General features: G+C 60.5%; 2 protein-coding genes across 5 annotated transcripts; both read right to left on the bottom strand.

Annotated features, from left to right (window-relative positions):
* Window positions 1–1,812: 1,812 nt before the first annotated feature.
* On the bottom strand, window positions 1,813–11,356 carry SLC39A14 (solute carrier family 39 member 14). 4 transcript variants are annotated; one of them, XM_084499654.1, is made up of 11 exons: window positions 10,930–11,356; window positions 10,183–10,251; window positions 9,587–9,864; window positions 9,313–9,499; window positions 7,228–7,397; window positions 6,631–6,753; window positions 6,130–6,315; window positions 5,689–5,896; window positions 4,928–5,112; window positions 4,552–4,694; window positions 1,813–4,435 (listed from the first exon to the last, which is right to left on the bottom strand). In XM_084499654.1, exons 1-11 carry the CDS (start codon window positions 11,177–11,179, stop codon window positions 4,315–4,317), a joined length of 1,920 nt encoding a protein of 639 aa, XP_084355780.1. In that variant the 5' UTR covers window positions 11,180–11,356; the 3' UTR covers window positions 1,813–4,314. The 4 variants fall into 4 exon arrangements, with proteins under 4 accessions (XP_084355780.1, XP_084355781.1, XP_084355783.1 ...); XM_084499655.1 differs by lacking the exon at window positions 7,228–7,397 and adding an exon at window positions 8,585–8,754; XM_084499657.1 differs by lacking the exon at window positions 10,930–11,356 and adding an exon at window positions 10,474–10,665.
* Window positions 11,357–13,844: 2,488 nt separating this feature from the next.
* On the bottom strand, window positions 13,845–21,966 carry PIWIL2 (piwi like RNA-mediated gene silencing 2). Its single transcript, XM_084499658.1, has 21 exons — window positions 21,522–21,966; window positions 21,324–21,429; window positions 21,067–21,204; window positions 20,854–20,964; window positions 20,468–20,585; window positions 20,199–20,323; window positions 20,040–20,120; window positions 19,500–19,613; window positions 19,179–19,367; window positions 18,973–19,057; window positions 18,806–18,892; window positions 18,572–18,712; window positions 18,361–18,474; window positions 17,826–18,014; window positions 17,618–17,719; window positions 17,384–17,503; window positions 16,957–17,039; window positions 16,666–16,771; window positions 15,557–15,810; window positions 15,362–15,469; window positions 13,845–14,863 (listed from the first exon to the last, which is right to left on the bottom strand). The coding sequence occupies exons 1-21, from the start codon at window positions 21,799–21,801 to the stop codon at window positions 14,707–14,709; spliced, it is 2,808 nt and encodes a 935-aa protein (XP_084355784.1). The 5' UTR covers window positions 21,802–21,966; the 3' UTR covers window positions 13,845–14,706.
* Window positions 21,967–22,093: the final 127 nt, after the last annotated feature.

A 22,093-nucleotide genomic window follows, 5' to 3' on the forward strand; every position in this document is an offset into this window, starting at 1 on the left:
AGGGGAAGGGGGTGGAAGGCTGGGAAAATAAAATGGAAATGGAAATAAAATGGAAATAAAGTGGAAATAAAAAATGAACTGGGTGTTGGTTCCTTTTTTTGAGGGGAAGGGGGTGGAAATCTGTGTGAAAATGGAATAAGAATGAAGCGGGTGCTGCTTCCTGGGTTGGAGGGGAAAGGGGTGGAAGGCTGTGTGAAAATAAAATGGAAATAAAAATGAGCCTTTAAAAATAAAATGAATCGGGTGCTGCTTCCTGGCTTTGAGGGGAAAGGGGTCAAAATCTCTGTAAAAAAATGAACTGGAAATGGGTAATGATCTCTATAAATATAAAATAAAAATAAATGAAAGGGATAAAAATATATGTAAAAATAAATTAAAATAAAAATAAACTGGGTGCTCCTTCCTGGCTTTGAGAGGGGAAGGGGTTAAAAATCTCTATTAAAAAAAAATGGGAATGGTGAAAAATCTCTGTAAAAGTAACATGAAAATAAACCAAAGGGGGTAAAAACCTCGTTAAAAAAATAAAAATAATTTGGAAGGGGGTTAAAAATCTCTGTAAAAATAAAATGAAAATAAACTGAAAGGGGGCAAAAAAAACTCTATGAAAATGCAAATAATTCAGAAGGGGGTAAAAATCTCTATAAAATATAAACCAGAAGGGGGTAAAAATCTCTAGAAAAAAATACAAATATTCTGGAAAGGGGTAAAAATCTCTACAAAATACAAACCAGAAGGGGGTAAAAATAAAATAAAATAAAAATAAACCTCCACCACGCCCTCCCGGCGGCACAGCTTGGGAAATGGGGCGCGGGGAGAAGTCGGCGCAGCCCAGCAGCTCGCGGCGGCCCCAGCAGATGGGTGCCTAAATAAAATTGCTGGCGCTCAGAATAAATAGCACGAAACGCTCGAGCTGGGCTCGGGGACGAGGGTGACCCCGGGCAGCACCGCTTTTGCTTCACCCCTTGGCTTCGGTTGGGCCCCAAGGTGGCACGGGAGCATCAAAACGAGGATTTTGCGGCAAAAAATTAAAATGTGGGGTATTCCTGCAGCAGATGGGAGGAGAGGGAAACCTAAGCCTCGTGTAGGGCCGCTGCCTGACAGCCCTGCTAACAGCGCTCAATCATCAGCAGCGGCGCTGAGGAGGATAAATAGCAAGGCAGGGTTTACGCGGCGACCTTTCTTTGCTGGGGGAGCGTTTTTATTTTTAAAGACGACCGCAGAATTTCAGGGTTTGTTTGCCGGAGCCGGGACGGGCTTTCTAAAAATTGTGCCTGCCACTCAGAGCTGGCAGCTCGAGGCCAGCAGTAGAAAAAAGGCCTGGGAAGTGGAGGAGAAAAGCAAAGTATGGTTTTTAATTTCCTCCAGGCGGGGGAAGCAAGGACACGAACGCTGCAGCTCTGAGTCAGGCTCCCTCGTGCGAGCCGGAGAGGAACACCACATCCTGCAAACCTCCAAAGCATTAAGCCTCCCTCCTGCAAAATGCTGGTGTTTGAGGGAATAAAAAATAGAGCAAGGAGGCTTTTTGTCCCAAAAACAAGCCCAGGAGCCACACAGGTGGGAGCGTGGGGACAGCCAGGGGTGTCAGTGCCACCTCCTGCCTGGCACGGGGACATCGCCACTGGAAGGGCCTGATGGCATCGCCCCGTAGCCCGTGCCCGTGTTGGCTTTAACCCATCCCCTTAAAAAAAACATGAATTAGCAAAGCTTCCACCCCTTCCCCAGGGAGTCTGGTCCCGAAATAGCTCGTGCTGTGGGGAGGTTTCCAGGGCTGCTCGACGTCGGCCGGGGATACCGCACGGGGCACGCCTGCCGTCCTCCGTCATTACAGAATATATTTTATTTATGGCATTTTACAAATAAGTTTACAATCCACGTGACATAAGTTACGCTCGTTGTTTCGACAAGTATTTCTTACAACACCTGAGTTATTAAAAAATACTGAGATGGAACGTGAGCTTCTAAACGGACACGGAAAGGGAAAGACGGATTAAAAAAAAACAAAAACACATAAAAGCTCGATTTCGGTCACTTTCCCTCCTCGATCTCCCATCCCTGACCTGGTGCCAACCTGCCTGAAGCTGGAGCCCTCTCCCACCGGTCCTTCGGTGAGAGGAGGGTCTCCTGCCCTATAAACCCCACAGCAACCCTTTTTGAGAACCCTTTTTGCGGGCTTCCCCCCAGCTCTCTGCATTGCATGTTTCTTGTGGTTGATTCAGCCGGCAAAAAAAAACAGGGTTAAGTTGAAACAAGAACACGGATTCACCATCCTCACAGCGTGTCAAGGGGTCTGGACCAGCCCTGGAAGCCCAGTGCTGGTTTTTACCCCATTTTCCACTCTCTAGGATGCAGAGGACCTCCTAGCCACAGCCTGCGAGCACATCGTGGTCCCCAAGGGACAGCCAAAGGATATTCCCCCCTTGCCCCCAGCCCAAAGGCTTTTCCATCCGTGCACATTGCTGAAACCCTCCTGCCAAAAAGAACTTAGCCCTGGCAATGCTTGCACTGCCCTGTGCCCCATGGAAAGCCGCCAGCCCCACACACGGCCTTCCCCAAATGGGACACCGTCCCCAAAATCCAATTCTTCCACATTGTCTGTCAGATGAGGCTGCAGCTCTCTAAGCACGAAAAGGCAGAAGCCTTCCCTTCCAATATCAATATCGGAGCTTTATTTCTGAATCACAGCCCAGAATTTGTCCTGGGAAGCTGCCACACGGGACAACAATCGGTGATCCCGGTGTCTCACAGCACCCACACCACCTCGAGGATGCCAAAAGGGCTCCCTGCTCCTCCATGTGCAGATATTTCACCTTTGGGATTCGGGATGAAGCCCACAGTCAAGGACCGGCCTAGCCAAAGCCCCCGAGAGCAGAGGTGCTGATCCACGAGGGTACCAGCAGAGACCTTGGGACTCGCTGACAACGATTAGGAGCAGAGCAGGAACATCACCCAGCTTTTACCTGAGGCAATTAGGAACTAATTAGCCAGTGACCAAACCAGGTCACGGTGCTGCCGGGTGCTTCTGGCTCTGCCTGCACTCACAGGGGCCGAGGTGGCAGCCCAAATACCTGGCACCCCACATTTTATCTGCCACCTGGGGTGGAAGGGAAGGTGAGGATGTGTGCCCCAAAGCACCGCTCAGAGCCACCAGCACCACTTTGGCCCCCCCATCCGATGCCGTACCCACGAGGGTAAGCCGCCCGCCTCGGCTCCCCGGTGCCAGCGTGGCCACGAAGTCAAGGCTGCCGGGTGCGGGACGAGGTTTGGGGGAAGCAGAGGGGAAAATGGGGTGCGGGGAACCTCAAGGGACACAGGCGGGGTGGGCAACGTTATCAATATGATAATAAGTCAATTCACCTAGTGAATCTGGGGAAAGCCAGCCCAGAAGCAGAGCTGGGAAGTGCCTGCGACACCCTTCTCTGGCTACTCCCAAAGGCTGGAAACACACAACCTAAAGAGGTTCACAGTCTCTTTTTTCTTATTTTTCTTTTTTTTTTTAAAAAAAAAAAAAAAAAAAAAAACAACAAACACCACCCTCCCCTCCCCACCCTGAACCTCTGCACCTCGGCAGCAGCAGCGTTTAAAAACGGGTGTCCGTGCCCAGGGGTCTGCGTGAGCTTGGTCACAGTGCAAGGATTTCTTCTTCCCTGGCTGGGCAGCTTGTGGCCGGGCTAAGGGCTCACCGTCCCTGCTCTTGTGCCCTTCTTGCCAGCACTGCCGCCCTCAAAATGGATTTTTGTTTTTCCTTACAGCAGCAGGGAGCCTCGAAGAGGCAACGGCGTCCTGCCAGCCTTCCTCCGACGCAGCCCGTGCCTCGGGGTGAGCTTTGGTGTCCTCTGCTCCGAGCGCTGACACCCGCGGTGTGCTTAAAACCTCTCCATCCTCCTCGTCCGTCGCACGAGGAGCAGGAACGGCCGTGGCCCCAGAGATGTGCTTCTGAAGAGGGCGAGGATGCTGCTCAAACTGTGAGCTCCATCAGCTCCCCGAGAAGCAGCCAGCTTTGTCGTGGTCTCTTTGTGCTCCCCAAGAAGCAGAAGCTCCCCGGGCGTTCCCCTTCCACGCACGGTGGGGTTTGTTGCCCCCACGCATCCATCCCTTGTAGGTGAGCAGGAGGCAGCTGGCGTCCAGCGCTAGCCCCGTCCCCGCAGCCCCATCACACCCCCTTGCCAAAAAGGCTCGGGGAGCATTTTGTCCCATCCCGCCTCTCCGAAAACAAGGAGGGGAGCAGCACAGCTGGAGGAGCTCCTGTCCCCAAATCCATCCTTCCCGGGAGATGTGAGGAGAGGAGGGAAGGAGATCCTCTGGTCAAGTTCGGTCCTACGGCGAGGGGGGACGTCGCCCCGCTCCGCCTCGAGTCGAAATAAGATGAAGTTTGTGGAATAGCTTTGGAAGCAATGCCTCTGCTGTAGTGCTTCGTGCCCGCACTGGTAGTCGTATGCTTGCAGCAGGAAAAGAAAAAAACAAAAAAACCTTCCCACCCCCCCCCAAAAAAAAAATAAAAAAAAAAATAGAAGGGGGAAAACTGGCACAGGGCTCCGGATGGGCTGGTCCTACCCGATCTGGATCTGGCCGGAGTACATGGTGAGCAGCACCATGATGGTGAAGCCCGTCAGCAGCCCCGCGTTCTGGATGGCGAAGGCGATCAGGGTGCTGCCGTTCTGCTCGTCCTCCCGGCTCACCTCGTTCATTTCGGGGAACTGGGGGGGGAAAGAGAGAGGGTTGGGGGGATGGCATCACCCCACCAGTGCTCCCCACCCATCCCGGGGTCCTCAGCACCCCCAGCCCAGGAGGAGAAGCGGAGCTGAGCCGAACACCCTAGGGTCCTAGGCGATCAAGCACCCCCCCCATGCCTTTTTTGAGGCCAAACTGAAGCTCCCACATCAAAAAAACAATCACACCCCCCCCCCTCGGGGTCCTGACCCGCACGCACCATGTCAGCCAGCGCGATGTAGAGGAACATCCCCCCGGCCAGAGCGAAGATCCAGTTGGCAGAGAAGTGGCTGCCGGCCACGATGCCGAAGGCCAAGCCCACGTAGCAGCAGCAGGCCGAGATGAAGTTGAAGAAGAGGGCCTGGCGGATGGTCATCCCCGCGTTCAGCAGGATGACAAAATCCCCTGCACGACACCAGGACGGGGAGCGCCGTCACCACGCGGCACGGCACCGAGGAGCTTTTTTTGCTCCAAATTCCCCCCGAGCTTCCCCGGAGACCCGGCTTGGCACTCGAGCAAGGATTTGGCACCCCTGCTCGTGCTCCAGAGCCGCTACAGCCCAGGGGATGATGAGGATCCCTCAAAATCCTGCCCTGCTCAGCACCACGGGTGGCCACCGAGCACCGATGCCAAGCTCTGCCCACAGCCGAGCCAGCTCCCGGCGCAAACCCCAGCACCCGAACCCCAAAACCGCCCTCCCCAGCCCTCCCCAGCGGTGTTGTTGTTTTCCTTCAGATGCCTCCCTCTAAAATTAAAGCTCAGACATCATATTACCTCGGTATTTTTAGCCCCGCAATTACTCACCGCCTCGCCTCCCCCCCCCCCCAGTCAGCGCCGTTCATTCCACCCCACCACAAACCCTCCTCGAAAAATCAACGGGAAATTTTCCGGACCACGTAAAAAAAGTCAGGGAGAGCCTTAAAAAAGGGGCAGGAGGGCCCTGAGAGCACCTTGGGGCCTCTCCCCCGAGGACCCACGTACCCAGCTCATGCGGGAACTCCTCGCAGAGGATGGCCACGGAGGTGCTGATCCCTTGGAAGACGGAGACGGTGAAGGAGGCGCCGATGGCCAGCCCGTCGATGAAGTTGTGGAGGCCGTCGCTCAGGGTGATCATCCACGCCAGCGTGCCGATGTCGGAGTACCTCACCTCCTTCAGCCAGTAGCACGCGCTCTGGGACGCCTGCAGGTCCTGCCACGGGCACCCACACCACGGGGCTCAGCACCCTGCTCTCCATCCCACGTCCCCCTCTCCTCGCCGGCTTAAATCCCGCTGGATTTCCACCAATTTTTTTTTTTACAAGCAATTTTTCCACCCGCTCAGCCAGGGGTGGCCGCGGAGACCTCTCCCCAAACCCTCTCCCCATTAAATAATCCTCACGGGTCCCTTTCCAGCTCGGGATATTCCCCGAATGAGGCACCCACCTGGACGGACAGGGAGCCCACGACGACTTTTTCATCCCCGGGGGGGCTCTTGCAGTCCAGCTCGCTGCCGATGTGGGGGATCATATGGTCCAGGTCCCCGTTCTGCAGCTTCTCCGTCACCCCCTCCTCCTGGTCCTTTTTGGAGGGCAGCGCCTCGGGGCTGTAGTGGCTGTGCCCGTGGTGGTGCTGCGGGGTGGGGGGCATCCGCAGGGGTCAGCCACCCCGGCTGGCCCCGCTCTTTCCCACCCAAAATGTGTAAATCAGGCCGATTTAACTAATTTTGCCCAAAGGGGGAAACCCAAATTGCTGGGATGGGAGAGAGCGCTGCCAAAAAATCGCACGAGCATCCCATTTCTCCATCTAACTAAGTTGGTTTTGGCAAGCGAAGGTTTTATTTTGCGTGCCCAGCGGAGAGCTGGGGGCACAGGGGGGGGATTTGGGGGTTTCAGCCCCGTGCTCAGGGTGGGGACATCGCTCCGAGCAGCCCCAGCCCGGCCTCACCTGGTCCTTCTGCTTCAGGAGCATCTTCAGGATCTTCTCGGTGAAGAAGAAGAGGTAGAAGCCCCCGAACACCACGGCGGATTTGGAAACGTAGTAATCTTCTTGGGGGTTGAAGCCAAAGGCCTGCGGGTAACGGAGGCGAGTGAGGGGCCGGCAGCATCCCCCCCTCTGCCTCTGCCTCGCCTCCGGGGCCATCCTGCTGCTTTCTGACCTCTCCCTACCTGGCTTCGGGGGCTCCAAAATCAGCATCCTGCACCTCTGCTCCCCCCTTAACCCTCCAGCCAAGCCGGCTGCACCCCAAGACCTCGGCTCTGGGGCAGGGCTGCTAAAAGCAGGCTCAAAAAGCCTCGAGGCAGAGCCGAGGGAGCGATTCCCTGCCGAAGGAGGGCTCACGGCTACGAAATCCCAGCTCTGGCCGCCATCCCCAGGGGCTTCCAGCCTCCGTACCTCGCTCTCCACGCTCTTGGCTCCCCTCCGACTCCGCCGGCTCCCCCTCCAGCGAGCGCCCAGAGAGAGGAAAAAGCCCCAAAAAAAAAAGAGAAAGAAAGAGAAAGAGAGAGAGAGAGAAGAGGAGAGACCCGACGGTCCTCACCGTACCTCGGGAATGAGCTGGAAGAGGGCGTTGGAGTAGAGAGTTCCAATCGCCAGAGCTATGAAGTAGAGGAGCAGCCGCTTGTAAAAGGTCTTCTTCATGAAGGGCACCACGCTGGCTCCCACCAGCGAGCAGAGGGAGATGACGGTGACGCAGAGGAAACCGTAACCCCAGACTGAGGCGGCCGGGCCAAAAAAAAAAAAAACCCCACCCCGGGGGAAATGGGGAGAAGGGGAAGGAGATCAACGCGGGGAAGGGGCGGAGGGGAGAAAGGGATCCCCGCCGAAAGGAAAAGAGAGAGGAAGGGGGGGGGGAGAGAAGAGGACATTCATTAGTGATTGCTTGTTCATCCGGAATTGGTTCAAGAGCGGGGAACCCGGCGCTGAGTGGCTCTGGAAATGATGTTGGCTTTTTGGGAAGGGTCCGGAGCGAAACCCAAAAACCCCAAATTGAATCTCTGCCCCCCCCCAGGGCAAACAGCTCGCCCTTTTCCGGGCCAGAAACCCGTCCCCAATCCTTGAACCCCCCCCCAATGGGACAGGGGGGGGGTCCCTCCAGTGCCACAGAGCCCCGGGGTCCCCGAGCATCTCGCGCGCTCCAGCCTCGGCACCGCGGCACTCGGCACCCCCGGCAGCCCGGCTCCTGGCCCGGCAGCGCTCGGCTTTGAGGCTCAGCAAACAAAAGCGGCGGTTCTGGAGTCGAAAAGGAGCCTCGAAAAGCAGCTCCTGGTCCGGCAGGCAGGCGGCCAGCACGGGCGAAGCAAACCCAAGAACAAACCCGCAGCAGAGCAAAGGGCGCTCTGCTCGGGGAGCAGCCCAAGCGCAGAGCTCTGGGGGTGGATCTCCAGGAGTTTGGGTGGGCTCAGCTCTGGAAACGTGGAGCACGAGGCTTTTGGGGGTGCCCAGCGTGAGAGCCGCCTGCCTGCTTCAACTCCGGGACCGTGCAATTAATTACGCCACAATTAACCCGCAATGTGTCTGTCGGGCCCGTCGGAGCACCAGGAAACCTCGCGTAAGCACAAATCCTCCTGGGAACGTTGCTCTCGTAAACCGACGTTGGGGAAAAAAAAAAAAAAAAAAAGGAGAACAAAAGGAGGCAATTAGGTTTTTTTTTTAAACGCCCTCGGGTTGAGGGTGAAGGTGGCGTTTCTCCGGGCTGTTCTGTGTGCTCTCACGCCCCGATGTGCGCGCTCGGAGCGTTTCCTGGTGCTCGGAGGGGCGAGGAAAACCCTGCGGAGCCCTGTGCAGGGACAGAGGCAAGCCCTCAGCCTCGGGGGACGGAGGGGTCGATTGGATTCGGCGGGGTGGAGGCAGAGAGAGCCGCCCTCGGAGAGAGGAGGGAGGCAGGGACTTTCTACCGCACCTCTGGGATGAGCTGGAAGAGCGCGTTAGAGAGCAGCGTGCCGATGGAGAGGGCGATGAAAAACGTGAGGACCCGGCGGAAAAACGCCTTCTGGGTGCACGGGACGATGAAGAGTCCGAGCAGGGAGGCCACGTTAATCATTGACACACTGAGAAAACCAAAGCCCCAAACTGCGGAACGAGAAGAAACGAGGGCCAGACATTACCGAGGCTCTCGGCGAGGGGAGACGGGGAGGGTCCGGAGCCCCCCGAGCCGGGCGGGTGGGGAGGGCTCGCGCTGGCCTCACGGCACCCGAGCATCTCTCCCTTTTGCTCCGGATGCTTCCACTGCGACACAAACCCTGGGTTTTGGTGCGGGGCTGGGGGAAAACGAAGCCACCACCAACCTGCCCTGCCTCCGAGCTGCTTGGATAAGGCTTTCCCAGCCTTGTGGGGGGGGAAAATGAGCGTGGGGCAGCACCAGGAGGTGGCTGGAGGGCAGCAGGTCCCAAAATTGCCAAGCAGCCCCCGGGGGCTCGCGGCGATGCCCCCTTCCTCGAGCTACCCCGGGGAACTGCGTTACAAGCACGGCTCCGACCCGCACCGCGTGCGACCGGGGACGACGCCGAGCCCCAGAGCTCGCAGCTCGAGCATGCAACAGGACCAAAACCACGTGGAGACTCCCAGCTGCGGTCAAGAGCCCCAAAAAGGGAAGCTCGGGCACCTCGTGTCCTCGGGCTCCTTGCTCACCTTCGGCCGAGCTGGGCCTGCTCTCCTCCGTCTGCTCGTTCTCCTCGTTCTCCAGGTTCTCCCCCGCGCACGCCCCCGACTCCAGCTGCTGCAGGACGCTGGGGCAGAACTCCTGCAGCTCGCTGCGCCCCACGGCCGAGCCCTCACTCAGGTTGTGGATGGCAAAAAGCTCCGAGGAGCTGAAACACTGCCGAGGAAGGAGACACAGAGGTTGCCTCGAGCCCCTCCGGGGTGGCCACCTCGGAGAGGGGGGTCCCCGAAGCTCTTTCCTTACCCTGGAGAGGTTGGCGCGCTGCTGGGGGGGGTGGGAGGCGTTGGCGTGCCCCACTCCCACGTCCAGGCGGTTGAGGAGGGCTTTGAGCTGCTTCAGGCTCAGGGTTTCGCCCTCGCCGTAGCGCCGCAGGAGGTCCTGAAGGAAGGAGGCGGCCGAAAGGGCCGGGGGGGCCGCGGCATCGCCGCCAGCGAGCACCCGAGGGGCCGGGAGGAGGCAGAGCAGCGCCAGCAGGCAGCAGCCCCGTAGGGTTGAGGGGCAGCTCATGGTGCTGGGGGGGGCTGGAAGGGAAGGAGAGGGCTGGCGTTAGCTTTAGCAGCCCCAAATTGTGTTGGGAGCCCTCAAAATGGGGTCCTCCTGCTGGCTGGGTTCCCCCAAAAAGAGGGGCGCGCACGCAGCCTCCTGCCCCGCGGCTCCAGCAGGAGGTGGCAGCAGAGGACAGCAGATTTCTGCCCAAAAACCAGGGCTGAAGGGGGGAAAATTCTGCACAAACAGCACCCAAAGGCTCCGAGGAGGGACCGGGTGCTGGGTGTTCGCTGCTGCTGCTGCTTCCCACCCCTCCGAGCCCACCTCCCCAGCACCCTGCGCCCCCCACTCACCGCAGCCGCGTGCCGAGGGCTGGGACACGGCTCCCGGGGGCTCCCCAGCTCTGCAGCACTTTGGGGGCCCTACAGGGAGAGAAGGAAAAGGGTCAGAAAGGGCCCGATCCTACACGGAGTGGCTCAGCAAGCAGCAAATCCCCCGGTGCCAAACGCCCTCCGCCAGCTCCTCCCGGCTCCCACAGCCCCGGGCTGGGCGAGGAGACCGGCGGCCAACCCAAAAAGGGTCCGGGAGCTGCGGGGTCAGGGGTGGCGAACCCATTAAGGTTGTACTTTAACCCCGCTAATTACCCCGAACCCTGCTCCTTCCGAGCCCAAACTGCAGGAGCCCTTTCGGATATCTGCGGGGACCCAGCCCGTGCCCTCGCTGCCCCCTTTCATCCGCGCCGAGGGTCAATAAAAGGAGCCCGGGGTTCGCCCTCTGGCACCCGCCGGGTGCACGGGGGCCAGGCACGGCCCCCTTCTTGGAAAAACTCTTCTGGAAGCTGGACGGCAGATTTAGGATTCATGAAAGTGCCCCAAAATTAAAAAAAAAAACAAAAAAACAGCTCTGCCCTCCCCGCGGCGAGCCTGGGATTCAGCATCTGCCGCCCCCGTGCGCCCACCGGGGTCCTGGATCCCTTTTGGGGTTTTTTGCAAGCAGCAGCAGGGCGATAAACACCACAGGGCTGTAGGGTGAGGGTTTTCCCACCCCACAACTTAAAACTTTGACCCCATTCCAGCAGGGGACAGGGGAAAGGGACCCACCCCGGGGGGGTTTCTGCACCAAAAGCAGCTCCAGCCACGCCGCCGGGGGCTCGGTGTCCTCCAAAAAAACCCAGGCCCGAGGCGTTGCCGCAGCCTGGCCCCACAATTGTTTCCGAAAATAGTAGGATCGGGACGGGGCTGCCGGGCACGGGGCTGCCACGGGGCCGAGGACGAGCCCGGGGGGAGCCTCGGAGCCATGCGGGGTCCCCGTCCCCACCGGGGGCTGGCGCCTCCGCCCCGGCACCCACATTCCTGGGGGTTTTATGGGGGTTTTATGGGGTTTTGGGGCTTTGTTCTCCCCTACAAGCTCTGCCCAGGAGCTTTTGGTCTCCTCCTGACAAGGCTTAGCCTGGATGCCTTCGCTTAACCCCTTCTCCACCCCAAAACGGGGGGGGGGGGGCGAATTCCCCAGCCTGGCGGTGCCCCCGCGGAGGTACCCAAAAAAAAATCCCAAACTCTAAACCCTCAATGAGAACCAAACGCCCTCGTTCCTGACCCAAACCCTGCTTTGGGGTGGCTGCTTCCCCCCCCCAAAAGGCATAGGGCCACCCGGTGCCACCCCCAGGGCTCAAAGAGACCCCTTAGGGGGTCTCTGCCATCACCCCAAACCCTCCCGACCCCAAATTTTCCCCCCAGCTGCCCTACAAAAGGTGGGGGGGGGGGGGTGGCAAACCGGGACCCCCCCCAGCATCACCGCCAGGTCACGGGGACCCCCCCCCGGTGCCCCCACCTCTGGTGACCTTCACGGGCACCCTCGGGGGTTTGGGGTTTTTTGCTCGGGGTCCCGGCCCCCCCAACCCATAGGGACAGCCTCTGGGGGGGCTGGCACGGAGCCCCCCCAAGCCCCACGGGTGGATAACGGGATGGGGGGGGGCAAATCCCCTCTCCCCTCTCATTTCCCCTAAATTCACGCCCCAAATTCATCGACCCCGATTGCAACCCCCCCCCCCCCCCCCCCCAAGGCCTCGCTTCCCGGCACCCTGCGCGGGGATGACCCCAAAACCCCCAAAAACCCAACAAAGACCCCAAAAAAAACCCCAAAACCCACAAAATCCCACGGGGGGGGTGAGCCCCAAAATCCTACATTTGGGCATCGCGAAAACGGGCAGCGGCTTTTTTTTTTGGGGGGGGGGCGCACGGCTGTGCGCATCCTGATGGGGTGCCGGTCCCTGTACCCCCATCCCGATCCCATCCTAATCCCATCCCGATCCCATCCCAATCCCATTTTAACCCCATCCCAATCCCAGCCCCATCCTAATCCCAATCCCAACCCCCCTTCCCATCCCGATTTCCCCCTTCCCACCCCAATCCCCCCCCAATCCCAATCCCAATCCCACCCCATCCCCGTGCCCCCATCCCTACCTCTCCTCCTCCTCCTCCTCCTCCTCTTCCTCCCCCCCCCTCCCCAGCACGGCGCAGGCTCCACTGACGTCACCGCAAGCCCCGCCCCTTGCCCCGCCCCCTGCCCCCCCCCCCGGTCCCATTTTCCCCCCCCCCGATCCCATTTCCCCCCCCCCAACACGTGGCACCGGAGGGGGGGTGGCGCGGAGCATCCCCCGGCCCCATAACCCTGGGGGGCGAGGATCCCCCCCCCGACCCCCCCACCAAGGGGTGGGGACCCCCCCGGAACCCCCCCCAAAAAAAAAAAAGGGGCAGGGCACCCCCATTGACCCCCACCCCAAAAAAAAAAGGGGGCAGGGCGCAACCCCCCTAAGCATCCCTTGGGGATATGGGGGACCCCATTGAGCACCCCCAAAAGGGGTTGGGCACCCCCAAACCCCCCCCCCAAAAAAAAGGGGCAGGGTACCCCGTTGACCCCCCCTGAAGGGACAAAACACTCCTAACCCCCCCCCAAAATGGGCTGGGCACCCCCCAGACCTCCCAAAACGGGCAGGGCGCCCCCCAGAACCCCCCCCCAAGCAGCCCCTAGGGCATAGGGTACCCCACTGCCCCCCCCCAAAAGGGCCAGGACACCCCCAGACCCCAATAAACATCCCCTAAGGGTATGGGGCACCCCACTGACCCCCCCCAGACCCCAATAAACATCCCCTGGGGCATGGGGCACCCCAATGACCCCCCCAAAAAGAAGCAGGGCACCCCCCAGACCCCAAAAAACATCCCCTGGGGGCATGGGACACCCCAATGACCCCCCCCAAAAAAGGGCAAGACACCCCCAAATCCCAATAACCCCCCCCAAAAAAGAGGCAGGACACCCCCAGACCCCAAAAAACATCCCCTGGGGATATGGGACACCCCATTGACCCCCCCCAAAAAAGGGGCAGGGCCCCCTCCCCCCCCCCTTTTCCCCCCCCCCCGGCCAGGACAAGCGAGCCTTTCAGCTCCCAGCACTAATTAACGCCGCTTCATTAAAGCCAGCGGGTTATAATTTAAGGCCGGGAGGCTGCGGGGGGATGGGGGGCAGCCCCCCTATTACAGCTGGGGGACAAAGGGGGGGTCCCACGCACCCATTCACCCCCCCAAAAAAAAAATAAATAATAAAACCCTGCCACGCACCAGCTGCCGCCTGCCCGGGCTGCCAAAGTCCGGGAATGAGGATAAATCATTAACGAAGCGGAAAAAAAAACACGGGGCAGGACCGGGGGGGGCACCTACCCCGAGCCCCCACCCCAAAAAAAAAAAAAAAGGTTGGCCCCCCCAGGCACCGCCAGCACTCACCCAGAGCCTAAATATTTGCTCAAAGGGTTTTGGAAAGGGATGGAGAAGGGCAGAGCACAGGGGGTGCTGGCACGGTCCCCAAAGTGTCCCCAAAGCTGGTGGGTTTGTCCCCAAATCGCTGGGTTTCTCCCCAAAATCCCCTGGCCAGGAGGAAGGCGGGGACCCCCCTTTGGAGAGGTGACGGCGCTGCGCCCCTCCGCGCCCCCCCCCAGGTCCAGACACCGAGGTGCTGCCAGGAACAGCTTTATTGAAGCGAAGGGAAACCTGCGATTACAGCCAAAAAAAGGAAAAATAAATAGCTTTTTTTTTCTTCTTCTTCTTTTTTTTTCCTTTTCCAAACTCTGAACGAAGGGCGGAGGGAGGGGGAGGGGGGGCTGGTGCCTGCTCTCATCCTGCCCCTGTTTGCTCAAGGGGGGGGGGGCGGTCAGGCAGGCTCAGGGTGAAATTTGGAGGGGTTTTTTGGGGGGGTCCCCAACAGATTCAGGCTCAAAGGGCTCCTGCTTTGCTCCTGCCACGGGGAGGGAGGGGCTGGAAGAGCTGAAATGCTCAAATTTTGGGTTTTGGGGATATTTTTGGAGCTCTCCTAGCAGCCCGGCGGCTGAAATTTTGGGTACAGACTAAAATAAATATGATAAACAAAATAAATTAAATTAATTAATTAAATAAGGGGCGCGTTAAGCAGCCGAACTGGAACGGGATTTGTTAAAGAGGAGCAAAGAGAAGGAAAAAAATAAAGAAATGGGGCAAAAAAAAAAAATAAAAAGCAGCAGCTGCTTCGGGGGGCACAGGCAGGAGCCGAGGGAAATAAAAGGAGGTTGGGGGTTGGTGCCCAGCACCAAACTGGGCACGGGGTGGTTTGTCCCAGTGCTCACCAGTAAGGCTGGAAGCAGAGCGGAGGCTGGAGCCTCTCGGTGGCCGAAAACCCCCCTTTTTCTCCCCAAAACCAGAAGCTTCCCCAAGACGAGCGCCGGGAGCGCAACGACGGAAAGGAACGGACGAAACCAGCAGCGTGTGGAAAAAAAAAAAAAAAAAAACACAAAAAAACACCCCAAAAAGCCCCAAAACCAAACCCTGAAGCCCTTTTGGGGTCGGAGGGGGGGCTCAGAGGAAGAAGAGCCTGTCGCAGAGCTGGGGGGCCGGCTCGTGGTGCAGCACCTGCCCCGCCAGGAACGCCAGCTTGTGCGCGTACTTGCAGGGCGCCGGCACGCGGATGGTGCCCGGCCAGTTCCAGTAGAGGTGACACAGCTTGAAGGTCAGCCTGGGGACGGCAAGGAGGACACATCGGTGCTCGTTTAGCTTTTTTTCCCCTTTTTTTCCCCTTTTTTTCCCTTTTTTTTCTGTTCCCTTTTTTCCCAAAACCAGAGGCAAGGAGGGGTGCCGCCAGCCGTGCCGGGTGGCTGCTCCGCGCCGTTTCGCCCGAGCGCACGGGCGCAAGGTCAGGCTCTGCCTGAGCTCTGCCAGCTCCTGATTGCGTTAATTACACGCCTGCTGCTTGGGCCACTTCTGAAACCACGGCAGCTCCCTCCCAACACCACCCCAGGCAGGTTTTTACCCCTATTTATAACCCATTTCTTGCCTGGAGGTGAAGCCAAACGGCTCCAATCCTCCTCGCCCCCTCGCTGCCCATCACACCAAATGGCATTGGTGTCCCAGCCAAGTGCCAATGACAATTGAGCCCCACCCAGGCCCTCGCTGCCTTCCCACGGGATTTTTTCCCCAAAATCCTTGGTTTTGGCTGCGGGAGGGCTGTCCTTACCTCTGCAGGTGCTCGGCGCTGAGGTTGGCCGTGTTGAGCACGCAGACGTAGCGCGTGGGGACGCCGCAGCCCTGGCGGGCACGGTGAGCCAGCAGGTAGAAATCCTGCCTGCAAGGGGAGGAAAATTCAAAAAAAAGAGGTCTGCGAGAGGCAAAACCATCCCAAAACGCCCAGCACGGCCCTCCCAGTACTCACCAGTCCGTACTGGTGATGGTGTGGTCGATGACCGTCCCCGCCGGGGGGCACGCCAGCCTCTCCGAGGTGTCGGTGTAGAAGTTGGTGCTGATTTGCTTCTGCACCACCACCACCACCATGCTGGGCTGGTAATTCTCGAAGGTGTCGAAGCATTTCTGCAGCTGGGGGATCTCGTATTTGACCACCGTGTCCAGCTGCCCGTCCGAGACGCCGTCCCGGTACACCACGATCTTCTTGGGCAGGCAGTGGTTCATCTGAGGGGGGGGGGGCGCAGGGGTCACCCCATCGCCCCCGGCACAAGGTGGGGCAGGGGCAGGCGTAAATCCAGCCAGAAATTGGGTGCTCGATGCCCAACCGGCCCCCAGGAGGATGAATTTCTGCCACCCTGCCAGTTCCACCCAACGCCCTTGACCTGGGTGTGGAGCACCAGCGGTATTCGGCCTCGGCAACCCCATTTCTGAGCAGATTTCCCCGTTTCTTCCCCCATTTCCTAGCAGATTTCCCCCATTCCTTTCCCCATTTCTTAGCAGATTTCCCCCATTCACAAACAGATTTCCCCATTTCTTTCCCTATTTCCTAGCATATTTCCCCATTCCTTCCCCATTTCCTAGCACATTTCCCTATTTCCTTCCCCATTTCCAGGCAGATTTCCCCCATTTCCTAGCAGATTTCGGAGAGGCTGGCGGGGCAGAAAGACGCACCGCCTGCACCAGCACTGCCCACGGGCAGCAACCTCAGCTTTGGGGTTTTTCTCCAGCACTTGCAGAGGGGCAGAAAACACCAAGAGCTGGCAGAGCCCGGCTGCCAAACCCCCCCCTGCAGCCCCGGGAGCTGCTCTGATTCCCCCGTTTGTCCCCCCTGGGGACCAGGACGGGGCTCGGTGGCACCAAAAGCACCAACGTGGCACTCGCCCCGGTGCAAAGCGATCCCGTGGGCAGGTCCGCACGGCCCCGAGATAAGGCGAGCCTCCTGCAGAGGTCACCTCCAGTCCAAAGGCTGCCCCGAGGCTGTTTGCTCGCTCAACTTAATTCAGGCTGGACAATTTCGGGCGTTTTGGCACCGAAATCCTCGGGGCTTTTTGGGGAGCCGGCCCCCGGTTTCGCCCTCACCTCGTGGAAGCGCTGCAGGGCATCGGCCAGGCAGAGCCGCAGGCTGTCGGCGATCTCCTGCTGGGGCATCTGGAAAACCACCCTCGAGTACCACTTGGTCAGGACCCTGCGGGCAGCGAGCCAAAATCCGGGGCGGTTGTGCCACCACCCAGCCCGGCACGGGGGCACGGAGCCTTTTTTCGCCAGCCCGAGCCGGTGCCAAGGGATTTGGCACCGCCGGTGCCACGCTATTTATTTTTTTTCCCCCCTCCAGGGAAGGAAAAGAGGTGATGGGGTGAGGGCACCACGTACTGGTTGATGCTGGCGACGAAGCCGATGACGGAGCGCGTCCCCCGGCCGTGGCTGACGTCCATCCCGATGACCATCAGCTGCTTCTGGGGGGGAAAAAACAAAAAAAAAGGTCAGGCACGAGCATTGCGCCTCGCTTTTGGTGTCTGCCTGAGCCCCCAGCCCCAAGCTGAATGCACAAAATGTGCCAGGCCAGCTCCGTGGATGGTTTATCCACGTTCCCCAAGGGAATCCCATCCCCTCGCCCTACACAAAGGCATCGGGGAGGGACTGAATGCCCCTTTCACTCCAGGGAACAAGGGAGCTGCTGTGCACGCACGTGCCAGGCAGGCGAAACACAGCCCAGGCGCACGCCCCCGCTGCCTGCACGCCTCCTGCACGCTCCCCACGTGCACCGAGGGTCCCCCCCCGGCACCGCCGTGCGCCTCACCAGGGGGACGTCGATCCCCCAGAGCTCGCCCCCCAGCTTGCAGTTGATCTGCAGCAAAACCTTCTGGACAATGCTCCTCAGCCTGCTGGGCTGGCCCGTCAGGGACTGCACGTTGATGACCTGCAAGAAGAGGAGGAAAGGGGGGGAAAAAAGGCAAAAAAAAAAAAAGAAAAGAAAAAAAAAGAGGTTGGAGGAGCCGCCCCAGGGGCTGGGGTTGCTCCGTCCTGCACCCACCTGCGAGGGCACCGGGGACTGCACGCAGCACAGCTTCTTGATGGCGCTGTACAAATCCTCCTTGCTCTTGGTGGTGATGCAGAGCAGCAGCTGCACCTTGTCCTGCAGCGGGGCACAGCGCGGGGAGCACCCTGAGCACCCCCCGGGGACCCCCCCTCCTTCTTCGAGGGGCTCCCCAACCCTTGGCGGACACCCCCCCGGGTCCCACCTCGCTGCCCAAAAGGCCTCGGATGGTCCTGATGTAGGTCTCGATGCGGTCGTCCTTCAGCTCCACCAGGGCTGGGGCGTTGACGTGCATGCCGATGGGGCCGCAGCCGCTCTTCATGGCAGCCACCAGCTCCTTCATCAGGTCCTGCAGGCGCCGCGGGTAGACGAGCAGCCAGTAGTTCATGGCAACCTACAGGAGAGGCAGGGACAGAGGCACGGATCCCAAACCACGGCCCTGCCTCTCCCACGGGGAATTTGGGGATGGGGAGAGCGTCCCCTGGGCGCTCCTGCAGCCGACGAGGAGGAGGAGGAGGAGAAGGGAGAGCAGCCGCTCCATCCAACCTCCTCCAAAAAAAAAAATAAATAAATAAAAAAAGAGGCCAGGAGGCAAAGCCAAGGAAAACAAGCCGAGGTTTTGAGCTGGAACGTGGCGCCGTGTCCAGACAGGCAGGGAGCAGCGGGGTGCCAGCGCCACGAGGACCCATCCCAGCTCCCAAAACAAAAGCCAGGCTGTTCCGCGGGGCGCGTGCGCTCACCGTGGAGATGGAGGCCTCCCGGGACACCTCCTTGCTCCAGCTCAGGTCCTCGGCGGGGAAGAAGGAGCTGTGCCTCAGGTTGATCCTCTCGGTGGGCAGGACGCGTCCCTGGGTCTGGGGGGGAGCAGAAGACAACAGGGGCAGCTCCGGGGGGTGCTCCAGGGGGTGCCCGGCGCCGTGCCGCTCGCCCTGGCTGTGGAGAAGCCCTTACCCTGTGGATGTCCTGGCCCAGCACCAGACCCCAGCACATGAGCTCGTGCGAGGCCTCCTGGCTCTCCTGGATCCGTCGCAGGAGGCTGCAGAGGCACTCGTAGTGCTGCTGGGGGCTCTGCAGCATCTCACGCATCACGTCCTGCGGGCACGGGGTGGTAAAGCCGGGGGTCACGGCGCTGCGCCCACCGCCCCGTGTGAGATCGGGGTCTGATCCCCCTTCCCCGAGGCTGACCTTCAGCATCCGGGTGTCCTTCTTGATCTCCGTGACGCCGGTCAGGAAGGTGAGCTCTGGCACCAGCAGGATCATCTCCACCTGGGGCTGTGAGAGAAGCCAGGCTGTGCCACGGGGCAGGAACACGTCACCAGCTCCCTGCCCAAATCCCCGTGTGCCCAGCTCACCTTCCTCCCCGGCATCCTCTTCTCCTTGGGCCTGTGGATGAGCAGAGGCTGGTCCAGCTCCCTCACCGTGATCCCGTACGTCTTGCTGAAGGAAAAACCAGCAAAAAAAATAAAATTAATCATAAAAAAAAAAGCTTCCTTGCTGCTCACCAAACCCAGGAAAACCACCTCGCCACCCCAAGGCGGCGCGTCCCGAGGCTCCCCACCTGTAGTAGTCCACGAAGGTGATCTCCTCGCCGCTGGCCAGCGTGAAGCTGTCCCTGGGGGTCCTGTCCCAGTCGATGTCGTCGATGCGGTAGGTGCGGTTGTTGTAGCGGGTGATGACCACGCTGCCCACCAGCTGCTTGGTGCACTCGTCCTGGAAGCCGGCGGCGCTCTGCTTGTAGATGGCGTGCCTGCGGCGGGGAGGAGCAGGAGCCCCAGGGCTGTGCGCTCAAAAATGAGCCACGGGGAGCCAGCCGGGGGCTCGTGGCTCCTGGGAAGCTGTTTTTTTCCCCCCCATCTGTTTTTTGTTTTTTAAATCTTACATGGAAGCCAGGACGGAGTCGCTGCGGATCACCTTGTGCACAGTGTCCACCTGGAGGAAGAGCCCGCCGTCCCTCCGGCGGATGCTGACGGAGTACCCCGGCCAAACCTGCAGCCTGAGCCGAAGGAAATCAGCACAGCAGCACCCGGGTTACACCCAAAGCAGAGCCAGAGGCCGTGCTGCTGGCCAAACAGTGCTCAAACACACACACACACAAATAATTTCCCAGCTGGCTGCCAGCTCTCAGCTAATAACCCCTGAAAGCGGCGCTCTGAGGTCACGCTCGCCAGAGCTGGCCAAGAGCAGGGTCAGAGCTGCCCTGCAAAGCCTCCCGGCTTCCCAGCCACGTGCTGCAGCAGCAGAGCTGTCTGCAGGGCTGTATGGACGGGTGTGAGACCCCAAAGAAAAATTCCCACAGCCCCAACCCAAGGATGCTCCTCAGGAGCCCTCGGTGCAATGTCCAGGGTGGTGTTTCCCTCTAGGGACAGGGACGTCCCCAAATCAGCATGAAATCCCCCAAAAAAACGTGTCCAGCACCCACCTGTAATGCTGTAACATGCTGGCCTGGGAAGGGTCAAAGAAGTTTCTCCCCACCAGCTTCATGTCCAAGATCCTCATCACCCTAAAAAGGGGGAAAATGAGGCAATTTTGGGCCACAGGGGCTGGCTGGGGCTCGAGGAGCGCGGCCGCCCGGCCTCACCTGCGGAACACCACGTTGTAGAAGGGGATGCAGAGGTCGGAGCTGGGCTCCAGGACCTTGGTGAGCTGGATGGTGATGCTGACCTCCTCCCCGTCCGCCCTCCTCCGAGCCTTCAGGCTGACCGGCTGCGGGGCGAGAGGACGCTTAGAGAGGGGGGCAGGAGGGATGCTCGGCGCCCCAACACAAGGGTTGGAGGTTGGGGACATCCCCGAGCCTACAATTTGGGGGAAAATAACCTCCTGGGGCGTGTAACAGCTCCAGAATGATACCTGAGGCAGCAGGATGGGCAGGTAGAGGATGGAGCCGTCGAAGGCGGTCACGTCTCCGGTCACCGAGCGCTGCTCCTTCAGCATGGCGAAGCGCGTGCTCCTGCACTCCACCTCGGGGCTGCGGACACGGGGAGGCAGCACTGCACCACCCAGCCTCTGCTCGCCTTCCCCGGCCTCTTCCCTCACCCCCTGTCCCCTGCCAGGGCTTTGAGAACCCGGCGAGGGGAGAAAAACCCGAGCCAACCCTCTGTGGAGCTCCCTGCCTGCGTGCCGTGGCCGCGCCGGCCGCTCCATCTAGCGGTGGGGATAGCCGGGTGTCTTGGGGGGGAGCTGCTAATTAACCGTGGCGTTTAATTAATTATCCCCACCCTGAGTGCTGCTGCTACCTGAAGGTGACGTGGTACTGGTAGACGGCCTCGTTCTGGCAGTGGATCCGCACCGAGTTCAGCCCCACGGGCACCGCCGTGCCCCTCGCCGCCGCCTTCGCTCCGGGTGCCCTAGGAGAGAGGAGGGCGCAGAGGCAGGAGGGCGAGCGAGGTCCTGGGGAGGGGTGGGGGGAGGTTGCCCCCCGAGGGGGGGGCTCCACGCCAGTCACTTACTGTCTGCTGGTGGCCGGGGGGGGCTCCGGAGAGGACAAGGGGCCGGGTGGGCGCAGGGTGGGCTTGGTGAGGGGCAGCACGGTGGCTCTGCCGGGGGGGGCGGCGGGTGGCGCGTCCCCTCTGCCTCGGTAAAGGATCCTGTGCCGCCCCCCAAAAAATGTGGGGAGAGGCTGAGGGGCGCTGCCACAGCCCCCCCAACTTGCTGTACACCCCCTGCAATGAATTTGGAGGCCGGGCACCCAGTCCTCCCGACTCACCGGCCCCGCGTGGGCAGCACCAGCTCCCCATCGCCGGCACCCACCGCCGGACTGGGCTGTACTGGGGAACCCTCCGCAGCCTTCACCGCGCTGGCAGCACCACGGCCTGCGGGGAAGGAGCGAGGCTGGAAAGGGGGAGGCTCAGGGAGGCCGGGCAGACCTCCGCCACCCCCAAACCTTCGAGGCACGGTGACCTACCGAGGGGTGAACCCCCGGGTTCCAGCGAGGGGCTGGGCTGCGTGCCAAAACCCAGGCTCCAAAAAAGCGAGGAGAGAGACGCGGGAGGCTCGGCGGAGGCTGGGGGCACGGCGGAGGCTGGGGGCACCGCAGGCTCTCCGGGGAGGCTCGGGGGGCTCCGTGGTCTCCCGGGGCTTCGTGGGCTGCCGAGCCCCGGCTGTCCCCGAGCCCAGGACGGGCTGAGGGCCGGGGTCCCCCTCATGCGGCCGGGGGGGCGGCTGAAAGGCGGCGGGGGCTCCATGGCGAGGCCGCCCCCGGGCGAGGCGAGGCCGCCCCGCACGCGGTTCAGCTCTCGGGGCGCGCCGGCGCGCCCCGCGCTCGCTTCTCATTGGCCGCGCACCCGCCCAGCCGCCACGCGATTGGTCCGCGGTCGGCGCGCCGGCGCGGAAAGGCCACGCGGGGAGCTACGGGAAAGGGGGCGGGGGGTCAGGGCTGGGGGGTAACTGGGGGGGAGGTACGGGGGCAGTTATAGGGGGCTGGGGGCAATTGGAGGGGCAAGTAAAGGAGGCTAGGGGCAAATACATGGGGCAGGG

This window comes from Aythya ferina, assembly GCF_964211825.1.
Source record: "Aythya ferina genome assembly, chromosome: 27".
Taxonomy (NCBI): domain Eukaryota; kingdom Metazoa; phylum Chordata; class Aves; order Anseriformes; family Anatidae; genus Aythya; species Aythya ferina.

Coding starts and splice junctions, on each gene's coding strand:
- SLC39A14 (XM_084499654.1), bottom strand. CDS start 11,179: ATGTGGGTGCCGGGGCGGAGGCGCCAGCCCCCGGTGGGGACGGGGACC. Junction 9,500..9,586: donor AGCGCGCCAACCTCTCCAGG/GTAAGGAAAGAG, acceptor CTTCCTCGGCAG/TGTTTCAGCTCCTCGGAGCT. Junction 6,754..7,227: donor TCTTCCAGCTCATTCCCGAG/GTACGGTGAGGA, acceptor CGTTACCCGCAG/GCCTTTGGCTTCAACCCCCA.
- PIWIL2 (XM_084499658.1), bottom strand. CDS start 21,801: ATGGAGCCCCCGCCGCCTTTCAGCCGCCCCCCCGGCCGCATGAGGGGG. Junction 19,368..19,499: donor GACTCCGTCCTGGCTTCCAT/GTAAGATTTAAA, acceptor TCCCCGCCGCAG/GCACGCCATCTACAAGCAGA. Junction 18,015..18,360: donor GGGAGGCCTCCATCTCCACG/GTGAGCGCACGC, acceptor CCTCTCCTGTAG/GTTGCCATGAACTACTGGCT.